General features: G+C 36.9%; 1 protein-coding gene across 2 annotated transcripts in view; it reads right to left on the bottom strand.

The window, feature by feature from the left end:
• Positions 1-18,614, bottom strand: part of STT3B (STT3 oligosaccharyltransferase complex catalytic subunit B) — a 48,668-nt gene that overhangs the window by 3,987 nt on the left and 26,067 nt on the right. The window contains exons 5-14 of one of the 2 annotated variants that reach the window (XM_061465015.1): positions 17,836-17,935; positions 13,248-13,346; positions 11,975-12,121; positions 9,429-9,477; positions 7,845-7,999; positions 5,888-6,099; positions 4,998-5,185; positions 4,336-4,507; positions 1,883-2,056; positions 889-1,002 (exon numbers count right to left, since the gene is read on the bottom strand). In XM_061465015.1, the coding sequence (XP_061320999.1) occupies positions 889-1,002; positions 1,883-2,056; positions 4,336-4,507; positions 4,998-5,185; positions 5,888-6,099; positions 7,845-7,999; positions 9,429-9,477; positions 11,975-12,121; positions 13,248-13,346; positions 17,836-17,935 (1,410 nt within the window). The remainder of the gene's footprint in view (positions 1-888; positions 1,003-1,882; positions 2,057-4,335; positions 4,508-4,997; positions 5,186-5,887; positions 6,100-7,844; positions 8,000-9,428; positions 9,478-11,974; positions 12,122-13,247; positions 13,347-17,835; positions 17,936-18,614) is intronic. The other variant, XM_061465016.1, reaches the window with a different exon arrangement.

Genomic DNA, 18,614 nt, shown 5'->3' with positions numbered 1-18,614 from the left:
AAAACTGTCAGTTCCTTTTCACAGCTGAGAAAGAGACAAATTCTTTCTCACTCCTATACATGTCCTTAATGTGTCAACAGAAATATCATGTTTGCTTTCAGACATGGAACTACTCGGTGGAAGTCTGAGATGCAGCAGCCTGTAGTGCCTTTTTTAGCATAGCTGCTCCTTTTCGCTGACAGTGCAATAATTTGTACTTTAATGGTTTTCCATACAAGGTAGAAATAGCTCATATTTATGAGTTAGATCTGACACACACCCCAACTCACAAATCAGATCCACTGGCCTCAGTCTTAGCTGAATAAAGGATTCTTGTGCTCATCAGAATGCAGGGCACTTGGGAAAAAAGCAAACATGGTGGACTTAGCTACATACATGTGCTTGATGATCCTAAAGGGGAATGAATACTCTGAGAATTATGCCCTTAAGTAAGTAAGGGTAGTGTTGTTTAATACACTGATGTGACTTGTATAGAAATACATGTAGAGAAACTACTGACAAGTAGTTTCTGACAGGTATTAAATAGTCAATTAGCAGTTCTACTTCTGTGCTACTACTACAAAACCCCAAATCTAAAGCTCTCTAAAACGTAACAGTTAGTTAATGCTTTAGCAAACACACTGCATAGCAGAATTAAGATGCTCATCTGGGGCAGTGTCAAGGACAGCAAAAAGTCAAGTACATGTGTAGGTTAAGAGCAGAAAGGCTTTTTTCTTTACCGTTATACACAGTAGACCATGCCTAGATGTGTTTTAATTTGACGAGCTGACTCTTGCCTCTGATTCTACTACTATAAGCAACACTCAATCTAGAAGACTGAAAATACATCAAAATAACATTTCTTTTCTCACATTTCAATTAAGATCCAACAGAAATTGTAGCACTGACCTGCATCTCTCCAAATCTGTAATAGGACATTTTATACATGAGGCAGTTCAGCAAGGTTGGAGAACCTGCCTTGTCTACCCGGAATTCTCCCTGAGGGGTAAAGTAATCGCTTTCCTTTAAAAAGAAAAGAAAATACAAAGAGTCGATATAAACTGAACTCCTATTAAAGTCATTCTTCATTTTCTTCTCTGAAAAAAAAAAACCCAAAAACCAAACTTTATAAAAAATCTAAACTGACTTACAGTTTTAAAGCTGATTTAAGCTAGGTCTTAAAACAGAAAATGATGGTGGTCATTAAAAGTAAAACAGTTACAAACTACGTGCTTGTAAACCCAGACCCCAACAGACCAATCTTCCTAAATCCATGACAAAATGGGTACCAGCACAATAATACTATACAGTAAGCAGTTACTGAAAAACCGATCAATCACAATTATTCTTCAGAAAGGTGAAAAGCACTGTATTGTTAATATAGGAGGTCTGCAATGTATGTGCACTGTGTTTAAACACAAAAATTCTGCCATTTTTATCCTCAGTACAAGATAAAACTATGCGCACAGGCTACTCCCTTAAGCCTGTGCTCAATATCTAGAAGTTTTTGTTAGGCTTAAGAAAATATTACCACAGACTTCTGCAATCTCCTAGATGTCTGAATAACTTAAACTCTACGTGAGTCAGTATTAACACTTTGTCAACTATTACAGAGTTTGAAGGCATCTGCAATGCCAACTATGCAAACAGTCTGAACACTCCTGCTTTTTTAAGGTATGATGGTGCAGTGAGGCACACACACACAAGAATTACAAGATACCCTGTACTTCTTAGTAACATGCAAAAAAACCAAGTGAAAAGCTTTTGAAGTTACTGACCTTTCAAAAGCATAAATATTGAAAGAAACTGGGCTACAGGCCTCTGCACTCCTACTGTTCTAGGGAAACAACCCATAACACGTTTTTTCAAATAAAATAAGTAGTAGAGATTGCCCTCCACTTACCCGAATATCTTTGGGATGTTCCCCCTCTGCTATTCTCACCATCCACAAGAACTTATTAATATCATCGCCAGAGTAGCCAATGACACCACCAAAAATAATCAAAACATAATCCACATCCAGGCTCCTCATGATCTCGTACGCTGCTGACTCATTTGATGACATTGCCTTTCCCACCTGTACCACAGAAAAAATATCTTAAATACCAGCTGCCTATCAAACAGATCCACAGGTCAGTACTTGAGAGACCACAGCCCAAGGATACATACTTGCCAACATCTCCATTCTAGAGAAAGAAAACTCAGTGTGAATATGTAGAAACTCAAAAGCCCAACCTGAACTGAAAATATTTTCTCCTCTGCAAGAGGACTGCTGCCTGTTGAGTGTTTTGAGTAGAAAGTGTAACAATAAGGGTTTTCCTTTTGTGGCAAGGTTTTTCAAGCCATGGCTGTATCGCCACAAACTTAAATGTGGCAGAAAATAACTAATTAAAAATTACTTTCAAAGCTGTAAACACAGCCAAATGTGAAATGTTAGTAACTTCTTGTTTTGTCTATTTTTTCCTGAGCTTCATCCTTCACTAACAACTCAGCCATGCAGCATGGTACATGGCAGCACTGAATTCAAGGTAAATTTACACAGAGAAAATGTCAGAATAGAGACATCCTTAAGTTAAAAGCATAATACAGTTTTAGCCTTGAAACACTTTCCAAAGCTGTATCCAGAATCTCTTCCACACTGGTCACTTGCCACACTTAAAAGTTCACTTAGATCAGTAACTGGCTTCCAGTTCAGTAGTTCTGTTTGCTACTGAAGCTCTTGTACTTAAGGTGTTATAATGTATTGCTGTAGTAAAAGGAAGTAACTACAATAATATTCCATCCAAACTGGTAACATTCAGTTACGAGTATAATTCGGAAACACTAAATTTAGGCTGCACTCTGTCAAAACCAGTGAGAACCTCAGGTTGTTGGCCATTATCCTAATCAATGTGAAGTTATTTGGCAGATTTCCACTTCTGTTCAGGAGGAAGTCATCTGGACACATCTCTGGCGCTCGCCTCATTTAGAGCATAAAAGTTCAGGTATTTGCCACAATACACATTTGTTGCTTGGGCCCACCCATTCATTCTGAAATGGAACCTGACAGCACCAGCTGGAGAGAATTCTTTATTAAAGCCCATCACTGCTAATTGCTGCAGTGTGTATGGTTACTGCGCCTAAGCAATACAGATGACTCCCACAGTTTCTCTGTTCACACAACACACCTTGTCTTGCAGGGACACCCACAGATTGTGCGTTTAAATACAGTATGTGCAATTCTACCATGCGTAGAAGAGAGAGGCACATAGAACTATCAGTTGGATCTCCATCGAAACATACTTAATGCTGTCAGGTCAACAACCGAAGTAAGAAAAAAGTGCTTGTTGACCAGTATTAGCACTAACAGTACAATTTACCAAGCTTGCTTTCAGCTGATGCGAGTTCTCTGCCCTTACAAAAGCATGTAAACGTGATCCCTCCTTCCACAACACATTTTTTCCAGGATTTTGTATTCTCCAAAGCACAGATTGATTAATTTGTTGATTTGGAATGCTGCTTGTCTGCAGACCAAGTCGGTCTAATTGTTGTACTAGCTGCTGACACAAGACAAACCACCCTACTACATTCCTCAAGCCCTTCTACCATTCTGCCCATGCAGCATATCAATCTACCTGGAAGAAACAGCCACTGATGACTGATGTCACAGTGACACACCACCTAGAAAGACTGCAGCCCAACTACAATAATAGAGCATTTTTTTGTTTCTGAAAAAAGTTTAAGTTGCCTAAGGTGGTGCCCCTGTTACCATAGGCAGTGCTCATACCCTGCTTTTAAGCACATGCACAAAGCTTAAACTTACTGTTCAGAAGAGAAAGAAATTAGATGTTGGGTCTAACTGCAAATTTGAGAAGACAGGATAGCATCAAATCTGCAACACTTCCAAGATGCCTGAAAATTTGCAACTTCATGCGGCCAGCTTTCACATACTATTCCAAAATGCAGCCAGCAAAGACCTTATTGAACTGAAATGATCCCTATTTGAATAGTGCCAGTAAAGTAGTGGTACAAATAAGCTGTCGTAGCACTAATCACAAGGGGAATGGTTACATTAGCTTTTGTCTATCCTCCCACAAAGAAAGAAGAGAAACCAAAGTAGAAGTTTTGACAACTTTACAACTAGACAAAATGGAAACTCCAAAGCAAAAATCAATCCCTTCCAGCCCTGAAACAATTTATACTCTAGTTCTAGTAAATGTAAAAAAATACAGTTCCCTCCACCTCTGTGTTTCCCACTCTATGGAATTTTTCCTTAATGTAATACTATCTATCTATCAAGAAACATTTACAATTTCATACTTGACTGCAATTTAAACATTTTGGTGTTTCCACTCCATAGAAAACTGCCACGCTTACCAGGGCTATGTGGCTGTTGTTCCAAGTGTTGTTATCAACCAAGGTTGTCCGGTTCGCCATTCCTGCTATCTGATAGCCATAGTCCCACCATGACATCACTCTGGCGTGCTCGTCTGTGTTTTGTCTCAGCCAGTAGTATGCTTCTCTGAAGTCATCTAGGATATTCCGAGTGCTGGAAAACAGTTAATTTTATTCACATCAGTACAAATACTAGCAACAAACTAACTGCACCATGACAAATACGGGCTCACAAATAAGGTTTTCTTATGCATTTGGCTCCCTTTGAGCAATTAAGTCACAAGCAGTCGTAAGCTTGAACCCAATGACAGCTGAGCAGCCAGAAGCTAAACTACTTTTGAAGATGTGACTAAATGCATTTACAGCCATAAAATATTTTCGCAGTTGACTCGAGCTTTTTTTAACCATCATGTTTATTGGCTTTTGATAGGATTATTTTTATGTATTAAAAGGTCCTTTCCAGCCCTAACTGTTCTACAATTGATTTACATTAAATATTCCAGAAGATGCACCTTTTTTAAAATTAGAGTATTAACAATTTTTTATTCAGGTGACAACTCTGCAAGGATATAACAGGAAGAAGGTACAGCAAATTGCTAACACAAAGAAAGAGAATTATTTGCAGACCTGTAGACCTTACTTACCCATCATGGTTATAGGAAGCGAGAACAACGCTGGGGCTGGAGTATGCATTGCTAGTTACCCAGGTACAGTGAACAGCAAACATCATCAACAACATCAGCATCAGCATAGTAACAATGTTTTTGATATTGGGACCCAGTCCTTCTTCTGTTTTTTCCTGTTCAGATACATGTTTTCTCACTTTGCCTGCCTACACAAACACAAATATATCTGTTATGGTAACTGGTATTACCCCTGACAGGTGAACCCATGCCTTTTTCTTCAACCACATGCACCCCATAAATGCTACAGGATACTAGAAAGCTAGCAACTTGTAGAAATGGGTAATTCCTTGAAAGCCTCTTTCAGAAGAAAAAAGCTCTATTATGTGAAGGTCAATGAATGACTTCCTTGGTTTGGCTGTATGCTGATGTCCTTTTATGGGGCAGGGTGGAAAACAAATGCACAGGTATGTACTGTGAGGAAAAAGGAGAAACCCAAAGCTCATGCATGGTCAGGGTCAGTATAACAAAGCCTAAGAGGTAAAATAATCAGTAGCTAACAGCAGTTTCTTCATGATGAAGAAAGTATGCAAGTTTATAAACAGAAACACTTTTTCATAAAATACAGTATTTTTCAACTTCACCATGTCTTAAGAGGAAATACAAGAGGGAAACATTCAGTGAGAAAGAACTGCTATAGCTAGTTAAGGAGAGTGAGCAACTGTCATTGCTTCTGTAGGAAGTTGGGTCAACCCTGTACAGTACTTGCTCTGAATTTGAATGCTAGTGATTCAAACCTTTAGTAGCATTTAAAATATTCTGACCAAAGATGGGGGGGGGGGGGGGGGGGGGGGGGGAAGTAGTAAAAACAAGCTGTTTTCTGACTTCTAACTTTTGTTCCATCCACTCACCTTATCATACAAGTTGCCAGGATTCCTTTTGTCATCCTCATCACTGCTGTCCTCTATTGGTGGATTTTCCCTCTTCATATCATCACCCAAATATCGCTCAAAAACATTGGAGAAAGCAATTGCAGACAGCATACAGACCACTGGAGTCAAAGTGAGCATCAGCCGAACCATCACACCAGCAAAGTAAACAGCGCTGATTGCATACAGAGCAACTGTGAAGAAACAAATCTACTGATGACATTTAGAAAATAACACTCCCAATGCACACGCACATGCTCTCCATAAAACTACTTCTGGAGCGGGCTGAGCATCTGTGTGTACAGACTTGAGTACACATCTTGCATTTCATGGCTTTTTTAATTTACAGATAGAGTTCAATTAATGTTTATCCCTTTTAAACCTCAAATCCTTCTTGAAGTTCATCTTGAGAACTGTTAACAATACACAACTCCATTTTCATAGTCATTAACAATGTGTCAGAAGATACATTATTAGTGAAATTTAATAGCACACACCAAAATTACTACTGGAATAACAGGTAGCTTCATTTGATTAAAAAAGTCAAGCAGCTCTAGACCAAACAAGTTATTGGAACTCAAAAAACAAAAGGAAGTGTTAGAATTTCTTGTAAATATCAAATACTAATTTAAGTTAGAGATACTGGTGGACAAATTGGGGGCTTGTCTACATTATAATTCCATACAGACAAAGAATACAATATTGTGAGCCCTATTCTGAAGGAACTTTTCCTGAATGATATTATCTCTGCTCTGTGGCTCCCCTTCACCCCCCAAATAAGATTTTCAGAACAATAGAGAATATTCAGAACACTTTTCTTAGAAGGAAAAAAAAGCCCAAACAAGCAAACCTGTATACACTGGTCAGGAACATCTATCATTCAAGTAGCAGTGGTTATTCCTTGTCTGCTACAGTTTAACAATACACTTTTGTGAAAGACTTGCCATGGCAACCGAAGGACACTGCTTTACTAGATTACATTACATAAATATTTTTTACTTTATAGTGAAGTAGTATGGCTCTCCATTCTCATTCATAGATCTCTTTATGCTGACTTAAATGGATGATGCAGCAGTAGGAGGCTGGCAGTTAGCTGCCCAGCACTAGTCTTGTTGACAAGGACACATTGTAAGCCACAGACTGCAGAACACTCCAGTCACTGGATTTAACTCTGTAAACTTTCCCACTGCCTACATACCTCCTAGGTAAACTTAAGAGACAGCTATATTAGTCTGGAACCGCCTGGCCCTGTAAAAGCCCAAGGCCCGTGTGTTCTTCACTCCTCCATATGGGCTACAACTCCAAATCACATCCCTATAAGCCTCATTCATAATCTTAAAAGTCTACTTTCACAGTACAGCTTTGTAGAAACAAGCAATTTGCTGTCAGTGACACAGGGAGACCCCACACCTCTTGCTTAGGCTTGTGCCCTATCTAGCACTTGTTCCACAGCAAGTGATTCCATTCTTTAAGATAGCAAAAAAATCTGGAAAGAAAAGGCATTTGGAATTATCATCTGTACAGGGATGAGTGCCAAACACCCATGGAAGGGTCGGCTGCCTTGCAGCTTGTGCAGGATAGGGACCTTCCCTTTGCACTGAGCTGTTCATCTGGCCGAACTGTGCTGTGGCACTGTAGCCAGATGCACATTTTGAAGAACAGCATGTGGAAGAGCATGCAGCTCCAGTTGCAGAACAGAACCATACCAACAAATACCTTGATCCCACACTCTTGGGATGACACTTCATCACCATTTCACCCATCTCAGCATTTTTATAAATGGTTTTAAATACTACTGGGTGCAGATAACTTTCAATCATCATCTTTAAGCACATCACTTAGAACAAGCCATGTACCAGCTTTGCGCAAACAAATACAACACAGAATCAAGCTGAAGGCAAGATTTTTTCAAAATAATTTTTAAAACATTTTCTCTTACCAAAGACTCTTTCATCATTGATGTTTTTGATACAGAACCACAGCCCTGCTGGGAAAGTACACACGAGAATATGCAGATCAAAAAAGAAGGAAACCCATGTTGTAGGCTGATGCTCAGACACAGAGGCAATGATCGGGATGTGAATTTTCGCATACCTTTTTTAAAAAAAATTCAGTTCAAATTATTTTGAAAAGATAAAATTATTAAAACTTGTAAACATTAGGAATTCTGAAACTCATTGCAAAGGAAGCATTTCAAGTTAAAATGGCAAGTGCTCTATTCAGCAGAAATCTGATAAAACTTCCCCAGGTCTTACCCTATTTAGGAAGTATTTGGTGTATAGGGTTATTTAAACACCAATATAAAGGATTATTTCCATACTACTTAAGACAGTGAAAATTATGGATGTTTTATTACAGCTAAATATGAAGCCAAATTCACCAAAATGATAACAGGTAGGTAGGGAGGCCGCACCATTACATTTTGAAGAGATAATCATCCATGCCAGTAAGTATCCCAGATTTTCAATACTGTATTTCAAAAATTCTCCTCTGCACAGAATACCTTCATATTACTAGTACAGAAAGTTCAGTATTTAATACCAGACCAGCTACAGTGTGTGAAGCCCCCCCATTCTTTCAGATGCTGGAAAAAAAATAAAAATCAGGCCTTGTCTATACTTGCAAAATACATATCAGCTAAACAACATGTCAAGCACTCAGTGCAGACAAGGACAAAACTGTGTTCTATAATTAAAGACAAACATATATATAGACCTATTCTGAGGTGCTACATGATGGAATGGTGAGGTATCGAACATACATCCTTGTCTTCACCGAGATCTAGTTCTCATTCAAAACTGCATTGTAAGTTTTAACACAATCTGGTTTTCTAATGTAGACAAGCCCTCAAAAGTTTAATGCTTATATATACATATATATAGACACTTCTTTACTGGTATCTATTTCACTACATGTATTACAGACTTGGTACAGAATCCTGCATGAGCTGGACTTTTCTTTGAAAAAAATCAGAACTGCAGAAGTTTGTATCCCTGCTTTGAATTATTTTTTTTCAAGTCTACTCATTGAATTTCACCTTAAATATATTTATCTGAGAAAAACATCTTCAGTTTTATCGCCTGGCTGGCTAAAGAAGTTTTAAAGGTTAAGTAAACCAAGAGATAAACTAACATGGGTTTTTACCTATGAAACCACGCATAAATTCACACATTGTGATCTTGTGCAACGTTGTGCAATGAAAACAGTTTCAGTTTAAGGTCTGTAATAGGTTTTAAATGTGTCCTCAAGTGTTGGTAAAGCTTCTGGTTATTTTATGCTGAGAAGCACTACAATCCTATATAGAAAAACATACAGTACATATTCAAAGACTTCCAAAGAAGCAAAAACCCTAACAGACAAATTAGTGAAGTGGTGGCAAAGATCATGAAACGGTTACTACAAATACCCTTTAAGTAACTGATTAAAGACTCAATCAATTTGAGGATGAGGAAAGCAAAATATTATTAATTTTCAGTAGAATGCTATTGATATCGAAATCCTTATATCCTTTATCCTTACTTACCCAGTGTCCCACAATGAATAAAATCTGCCACTCCAGGGAGCAATATAACCTGAAAAAGAGAAGGGAAAGAAACCCTCTTGCTGCCTAGGTACTTAAATGCAGTAATTTTACTACTCCCTCAAATTATAGCACAAACCCAAAGAAATTTCATTGACCATGTAATATATGTGAACCAGACCTACTGCATTAGGCAGGCTATAAAGTCTACCAACCGCAAAGCTAGTTTTAGAAGAACATACTCTTACATTCTACATGTTGAGTATGAAGACAAGCACACCTCAAAAATCAATGCAATACAATAATAAATAAAATACTTCAAGAAATATGACAGATAGCAACCTATACTATGTAAAGAAGTATAGGAACACATAATCAGTGAGAAACTATTTAATTTTTCTGAAATGCCTGAGCAGGAAACTGGGAACGATGTATAGCCAAAACACTAATACTCTTATGAAACATTGGTTTCCTATTGTTTTTCTACTAGTGGATATACGTGTGACATGAAATACAAAACTGCTACTAGGCGTGCTGGTAAGATTTACATATTTATTTAAAAAAACAAAGCTTCTAGATACTTGAGTATTGCAAGATGAAAACAAACAGTATCGTTATCAGGAGGAAGATAAAAATTACTATAAAAGTTATTAATAAGATTAATCTTAAATTTTACTTCCACTTCCCTTGCAGTTGTTTCAGCTCCCTCTGAAGACATACACTCAAGTGGAAATAAAAAAAGTTAAAACCTTTTATTGATTATGTAAGCCTTTGTGCATGACACAGCAAGTCCTCCCCCTATCTGGTATTTAAAATTAGCATAATCTGACTGAAGGTTTTAGTTTAGTATCTAGTTTAGACATTTAAATATTGTGGTTTATGTTCACAGCAAGACATTACTTTTCCCTTCAGTCCACCGGGAGTGAAGCTTGCTCCCAGACCACAGCATGCACAAGAAGGAGCTGCCAGCTGATGGGGAACTACGAATTACGTTCCTCTCTGGAGGTATCCAAACCATGAGATTAAATAGTATTCATCTGAGAGTACTCAAAGAGTTTGCCAATACGACAGCTACCAACCATCTTTACCAGGGTGATAAAAAATGACAAATGCTACACCTCTAGGATAGGCAAGGAGGAATATGGAGGAAACTGCAGGCCAGTAACCAGAGTCCCTGAAAAGATCATGGAGCACAGCCTCCTGAAATACAGTATTAAATGCTTTTTGAACCATTTTCCTCATTTCTCAATTATAAGCTGAAGAAGCATGGGCTGGACAGGCAGACCATTTGATAGGCTGAATACTGACTGTCCTGACAACCTCAGAGTAATAGTGGATCAGGAGAGTCCAGCTGGTGGCTAGTAAAAAGTAAAAACATCCCAAACAGTGAAACATACTAAATTGAAAAGAATGTCTGACATGCCTCATGGCAGGCAGGACTTTGATCCAGAACCTCAAACCTTTATTCCAGGTGTTGCACCTGGGATACAGGGTCCGGATGTGGGCACCCTTCTCTATTAAGAGAATAGAGAGGGATTAGATATGGTCACAATCCCAAATCACACACATACCAGAAGCTGAGGTAACCAGATTTGTTCCATCTGGTGAAGCAGTGATACCGACCAGTGAATTTCAGAAGTTGAAATCAACACTTCCTAAGAACTGCAACACACTGCTGCACACTGAGATTAGAAGCCGAATTTTGTTTTGCTATGCCAGTCTGAAAACTTATTACTAAGTATAGTAGGACTTGCTCATATGTACTGAAAAGCAAATCATAAACCATCAGGCTCTGTAAGACGTGCAAACAAATGGGATCTGCCAAGTACTTTTTCGGAATAATGGTATCACAACCAACAAAAATGAAACTGCTATTTAACAGTCCAAAATATTAAAACAACTAACACAAAAAAATTTAGACCAGAAACACTGGTAAAAAGAAGTACAAGAAAGAAGTCAGTTAAAATAAAAACAAGTATGCCTCAAGAAATCTTTTTTTCTAAAGAAAACTCAGAAAGCTGAACAGTATTTGGGTATAATATTAAGATAATTCAATTTAAATCAAAGAGAAATCAATTTTAGCAAGGGTAACACATAGCTAGGAAAATAAGATTGCTTTTTTATTTTTCCCCGTCAGGAGAAGGAAGTATGGTGTTGATCACAAAGGAAACATATCACAGAAGACGGCAGTGAGGCACTTGGGAATGGCAACCATGCAAAGACAAGCTTGTTTCTGTGAGATTGGGTAGAACTGGCTTAAAGACCAGAGGCTGAACCACAGAAATTAAGTAGATTTTACAGATTAATTGTAGTCCTACAGGTATCAGACTTAAGTACTCAGTAAGCAGACTGACTCTGACCATCAATGCTATTCTGAATAGATTAACTATAGGCATCTTCATAATACACTTTGGCTATAGTTAGTTCCTCCCTACTCCTTACATCATTATGTAGATTGTTGGTAAACCCAAAATATTGGAATGATGTTACAAAGTGTTTTTCAGTTGGTTGGTTGTTGGTTGGGTGGGGTTTTTACCTGTTTTATTTACCTGTGTATGTCAAATAGATGACACTCAGGAATACAATACCAGCAGCTAATGAGACACCCAAGAAGAACAATGTCTGAAATTCTTGCTTTGTTAATCTGTCTCTCAGATACTGCAAAAATGCGTAGGCCTGCAGCAGTGCAAAAACACCTAAAGAGAGAGGAAAGTTTTTGTTTAAAACTTAAGGTACACCCTCAAATCTAAAAACTAGTATAAAATCACTTTCTGAAAAAAAAAAACCAAAAACCACAAAAACTTTCTTGCAATGACAGAAACTTGCAATGAGAGAAAATACTCTCTAAAACATATTTTACTTGTTATATCAAGAGCTCCAATACCCACCACCTCTTTGTTCCCAAATTAAATAGGGGTAGGTGACAGAAGAAAGAAAATAGAACTCAAGTGTATGGTGTCTCTTCAATTTAACAACAAATTTGCAATCAAATGCAATGTTGAACTAGTTCTGAACACACAGAGAAAAACACCAACTCTATTCACTAAATAAATGTAAAATCATTCAGATGCAAAAAATAGTTTGATAAGCTTTACTTTTTCTACTATATTCAGATTGCTGGGGGTGGGGGGAATCTCCATTTTTACAAATATTTTATGCTAAATTTCAATGATATTCCAATTACTGTCCCAAATACATTTTGGTGACTACACATAAAAAACCTGAAGAATCTAACAACCTCAACTATAACACACAATGTACGCAGTTAAACATAAAACTATCAGTCTCAGCAGAGATTACTGCTGTCAAGAAATCAGGATGTCTGTTAACAACTATTGAAAAATCACCTTAAAGAAATAAAAAAAAAAAATCAAGTTTGAAATTAGTTATTTAAAAATCAGTCTCCTGATTAGTAACTGAAGTCATTTGTATTTAACCTGCTTTGAAAAAATACAAAACCTATCAACTCTAAACCCAAATTGCTCAGTAAAAGCTGTGTTTACCAATGAGGAATGCTTTCCAGTGCTTGAAGGCAACATTATATTGCAAAACAGCAGAGATTACCAATGTGTAAAGTAAGTGCTTGTCAGAATGTGTAACTGATCCTGCATTATAGAGACATTTTACTTCCATTAACTCACACAAAGAAGGATAATGTGACACTTAGAAAGAAAACTTCCTTACAGACACTGAACTGTACCTCTTTTTAACAGTTTGGTTTGCTAATATGTGTTCTTCCTAATGCAAAGAAACAAAGCGCATGGGCTTGAGGTTTTCTTGTGCTAAGCAGGCTGTTTGGAAGCAGGCATTGAATTTTCTTACCTGCAGCTGCCATGTGTTCACTTGTTCTAATTGGCTGGAATCCCACAAAAGGTATCTGCATCGATAATATTAACCCCACAATGTAGAAAGTGCTATATGCTAGGAAAAAAAAACAGTGTGGGGAAGGGAGGAAGAGAAAGGTGGGAAGAAAATTAATCCATGTTTTAAAATGTATTGGTTTCATAGTAGAGTCCATCCTCCTACCAACTTCAGTGACGCTGAAACAGAATGGTATAATTCTAAATATGTCAGCCATGCTAATTCTTTTTTTTCTCCTTTGACTAGAAGAAACCCGTCTACTACATACAATTTTAGAGGAAGCAGTAAAGTATTGCTCCTAATTCCACTGTTTTGTCTCCTCTGAGGGAAACAAACCATCTACCTAAGATGTTCAAGCTTGGAAGTAGTTTTCTCTTCCCATCTTGTTTTTGAGGATCATGGATGGGAAAGAGCTCTCAGATAATAACTAAAGAAATCTTTTATATGAGGAGAACTCAAAGAAGCAAAACCTCTTCAGAGTCTATACCTATTTAGAAAATGCTAGGAGGTACGCTTCTTTTTTTAATATGAAAGCAAATGCATGCCAAGAAACTGAAAAGCAGTAGAGTTAAAAATTAATATTAAGCATACTTATTAATGGATTTGTATCAACCATGGAGATGCATAACCCTCCAAAAAGTAGAGAAGAAGAACATTATTAATATTAATATCATGAATTATTATTACGCATGCACTAAGATTCATATACTTTATTTTGACAGGGTTTTGGTCCTCAGTATTCCAGGAGGAAGAAGAGGAGAGAAGAGAGAAATGCCAGTTCTGAACAGCCATGAGTCTGATTACATTTGAAGTAACCAGCCACCTTAAAAGTCCAAATAAAGTTTTGTTCTTTCAGTGGCAAATGGTAAAAATCCACCTCCCGGATTTTTAAATGCTCCTACAAACTGTAAACAACTGTCTTTGTTATGGCCTTGATCCTATTAAGAGATTCCTGTTCTCATACAATCCTTTGCTAACCTCCATGAGAACAGGTTTGGGGAGTGCACCATTTACCAGTGGTATTGTTTCCATACCACCTGTGTGGTGTCTCTGGGGGATTATGCTCCCAGGGTACTGTATGATTTCCAAAAGCCATAGAAGTGACTGTGATGATACTTCCAACCACTTCTTGTCTTCTCTGGTGTATTCTTTCAAGCATCTATATGGCATTACTTGGCCTAGCGACTGATACATGCTCTCTTATGTCACTGAAATATGTTTTTATTGTAGGAAGCTCATTTTTTGAGGAACTAATTACAACATAAACCATTTACTCTACGATGAAAATGTTACAACACTGCCATCTTGTGGAAGTTCAATGATTGGCATAAATCGCTGCATTTCACATTTGCTAGTAAATCACCATTTTTAAGCCCGGTCCTGCAACTGTTATATTTTCTATGACTACTTTCCCTGTGTCCCCTCTTCCCTTACTCCCACTTTCTTCAAACAGCTATCACATCTGTCTACCTAGTATCGAAAAAATTGGCAATTTACACATCAACAATTTTTTTCTAGGAGCTTTGATACATCAAGGTATCATCATAAACTTTCCATGTTTCTTCACGTTCTACTGGTTGTACAGTCTTTGCAAAATCAAGAACTTAGTTTTGATTTCTGCAAGCTGCTCCCATGGATATAACTTGAACTAGTCAGGAACAAAAACATTCTGACCTTCTGTGGATAAACTCATTTCACAGTTTTATTTGCGGTACACTGTGCGAACACAGGAAGAACCAACTGAAAAACTTCTCCAGAGAGTACAATCAAATACTTTACTGCATACTTTTAACTACTGAATTGCAATCATCAGAAATAAACACTCACCATCTTAAGTTTTAGAACTGAAGTAGCTGATATAGATATATCCCTGCTCATTATTTAATGATTAAATCCAAGACACAGAACTAGGAATTACAGAAATTAAGTTTTTAATTCTGGAAGATCCTTAAGTGTTTTGTTATTAAATGATCAGAAAGTACACAGAACTTAAAAAAAAAAGTAGAGGAAAAAAAATCAAGTTGAAGTGAAATTACCAAATCTCTCAAGTGTTCAAGCATGACTGAAATCTGTATCGGTATCTTTCAAAACGTAAAGCCATTTATTTTTTAAACATATGATAAACTGCATGAGAAACTCTAAATACAATAATAGAAAACAGTATTGATGGTTCCTGTATCTGAATAAAGAGGTTATTTTCCTATATAAGTGCTGCTAATAAACTGGAATTACAAGGACTTGTTCTGAACTATTACGCTAGTAATATCTGAATGAAAGACACTGACCACTGTCAAGACAGACAAACAAACAAAAAGCACAGCTTAAGCTTTCAAATGTAGGCGGCATGAACACCTTTGATGCCAAGTGAGTCTGAAGCTACCTGGCTGATATATTAACCTGTCTGCAAGTCATAAAATAATTTAAAATTGGGAAAAACTTTACAGTCTTGGAATTTTTTTACACATTAAACGATTGTGAATTACACTGCCAGGCATATCAGATCATGTCACATCAACCTTCCTTTTGGTGTATAAACATCCATGTGAAAAATAGCTATTTTAAAAAATTTGGTGCTGCAAAATATTGTTCTCTACGTTTACGTTATTATGTTAGATTAAACATTCATCTGTTACAAAAGCTAGGCTCATGCTAGCTTAAAATAAAACTGAGCACTGACAGACATTAAAACCTCCCAAATTCTTGGTGATAGTAACACAGATTCAGATTTTACTAGCTGCTGTCAGCTGACAGTAGTTTACAAAAGATTAAGCTGCACATTGGTAGTTTAAGAATTCTGAGACTGCTGCAGGAACATTTGAAATTGCATTATCATAGGAACTCAAAAAATATCTTTATTCTCCCTATTTCTATAAGCTTTTGTAAACTATTCTCTCCGAACAGTTTGGAAGTCAAGCATACTTGAATTTCATCTCAGAAATGATTGAACATTCTTGCCTGTTCTACAAAAATATCCTGTTAAACCTAGAAACTACATACAAATGTGAGATGTACAGAGGTCTCTGTGTAAGGCTTCTCATGAAAGCTTAAGTTATGCCAGCAGTTGCAATGAAAAATCAGAGCAGCAACCACATTTTCATTCTGACAACTCTGCTGAAGTACATCTCCCTCACAGCTGAATGGCAGTAACATCTCAAAACACTGTAGCTATTTACAAAACAAACCTCTGCCAAAACCTTTATTTCTTATGAACCTACAGTACTATTTTCCCCAGATGAGTTCAAAGACTGGTTCATTAAAAGCTGAAAAAGCAAGAGTACTTATTCTTTATTGTTTGTTTACCACCGTGCTTCAGGAATTTATAATTAATAGATTTAATTTTCTCTTGCCTAAATCATAGATACTGGACAATGAAAATATTTAATGATTTTAAAAGCAAGATAAATCATTTTCACCTTAAGCTATGAAGAAGTGGTCAATGAAGAAGTAATACTAACATAAAAAATCAGAGATGGATTAGAGCTTGCGCCCCCCCCCCCCCATTTTTTTTTTTAAAGAATTTCCATTTCTGAATTACATAAATAGCTTAACAAAGAAACATTAAACAAATATTTATAGTCTGGGTAACAAAAATACAAAAGTAAAGTTGAGTAAATTGAGTAATTATTATACTATATTGGTTCAATATGTATGTAAACATAGTCATTTCTCTAGCAAGCGTTAAAAAAAAGCATTAACATAATTAAAAATACAAAGATAAAACAGCATTAAAATGGGCAATAAAAACATTTACAAATATGAAATGCTCTGTGATACTACACTTGAATTCATACTATGTTCGCAAAGTATCTATTGGAAAGATTTCACATTAGATAATCAAAAATGTTCTAGCTAACTTATAAACCTTTGAACACATGAATTGCTTAATATTTTATTCACACAACTACACTATGCCCAACTGATTTAACTGCCAAAGGCTCCGTAAAAACAGAGACTTTTAAATGTTAGGTGTATCAATTAAAAAGTCAGTCTCCTAAGAAACCCTAAGCTGACCCATTAACCCAATAAAATCTTGAGGATTCACATGGAGTGGATGCTCTTACAGTACTTTCTAGTGTAGGTTACATAAAACATGCATGGCTGCTTAAAATTCCCTGTATCTTTTCTCATATATGTCACAATATACTATATGTTTGCATGATTTCTGCTGCACAACTTGTTAAAAGTAACGACTGTTTAACATACTAGGAAAAGGCAAAAATATGAAACATCGGTATGGACACATGCATAAATAAATATGATATACATTATAGGGATTCTACAAATACCAAACTATCCAATTAACTTTGTTTTCAGAGCACTACAAAACAGAAAAATCAATTAGCAGCTACATATACGAAATTTTGGAAGTGTATTTCTTAACTCCTTGTTTCCATATTGTAGAGAGTAACTGACTATAACCAGTAATCAAATTACAAAATGCAACCTGATGTGCAATTACTTAATTCCCGCTTGACACAAAACACATCAGTATAATTAATTTCATATCTCATAAGTATTTGAGAAGGACAGTTCAATGAACAAAACTTACCAATGTAGACCCTCCTGCTGTATCTCTGCATCAGCAATAGAACAAATACATGCAGTGGAATAAGGTTGATGATGAAAACATAACCACCCCATGCAGAGACCTACAAGAAATGGAATGAGAAATTAGATCTGAAAATATCTGCATATTCTTAGGGTAGCCAATGTTGGATTTACACACCTTAAAGGTCTAACAAGAAAACACAAACTCCATCTAGACAACCAGTCAGAACTACCGGTAATAACTCTGGAATCATTCTTAGTATGTATTAAGAAAGAAAAAAAAAACCACAACCAAAACCCAACAAACAAACCAACCAACTAACCCTTCCCCCCGACTCCATCCACAAACAAACACCCCATATAGCAAAGACTTTTGAAATAGGCTGGTGGATTTTCAAGGCTATCTCCTTCCTGTATCTCCTCCTCCCAAGCTAATCTGGCCATGCTGGCAAACAAGAATGTGATGCTTGGGGTTCTCCCCATGGTGAAATCTGCAACACAAGACAGTGGTATGACTCCCATGGAGGATCCAAGATTTTCCTTTGACACACAAAGTTAGCACCATGTCCTGCACTTTTTGCTGGTGATACGGAAAAGTATCTCCAGCCACAGAGGAGAAAGAGAGCAAGGTACACCTCCGGGAGCAGAACTACTGGAGCAAAGGAGTCAATGCATGTGGAAGTGTAAGGAAAGAAAAGGAAAGGGTAGATGCACAAGGAAGCAGCGCTGAGTACCTTGGAATGGGGTACAACAGTACAATGGATATTGTGAACCTGTAGC

The sequence above is a fragment of the Pezoporus flaviventris genome, unplaced genomic scaffold (genome assembly GCF_033815535.1).
Source record: "Pezoporus flaviventris isolate CSIRO_AGI_PZ_B2104156 unplaced genomic scaffold, CSIRO_AGI_Pfla_v1 ptg000037l, whole genome shotgun sequence".
NCBI lineage: Eukaryota > Metazoa > Chordata > Aves > Psittaciformes > Psittacidae > Pezoporus > Pezoporus flaviventris.
The sequence above is the reverse complement of the archived record's forward strand: the minus strand, read 5'-3'. Positions and strand labels throughout refer to the sequence as shown.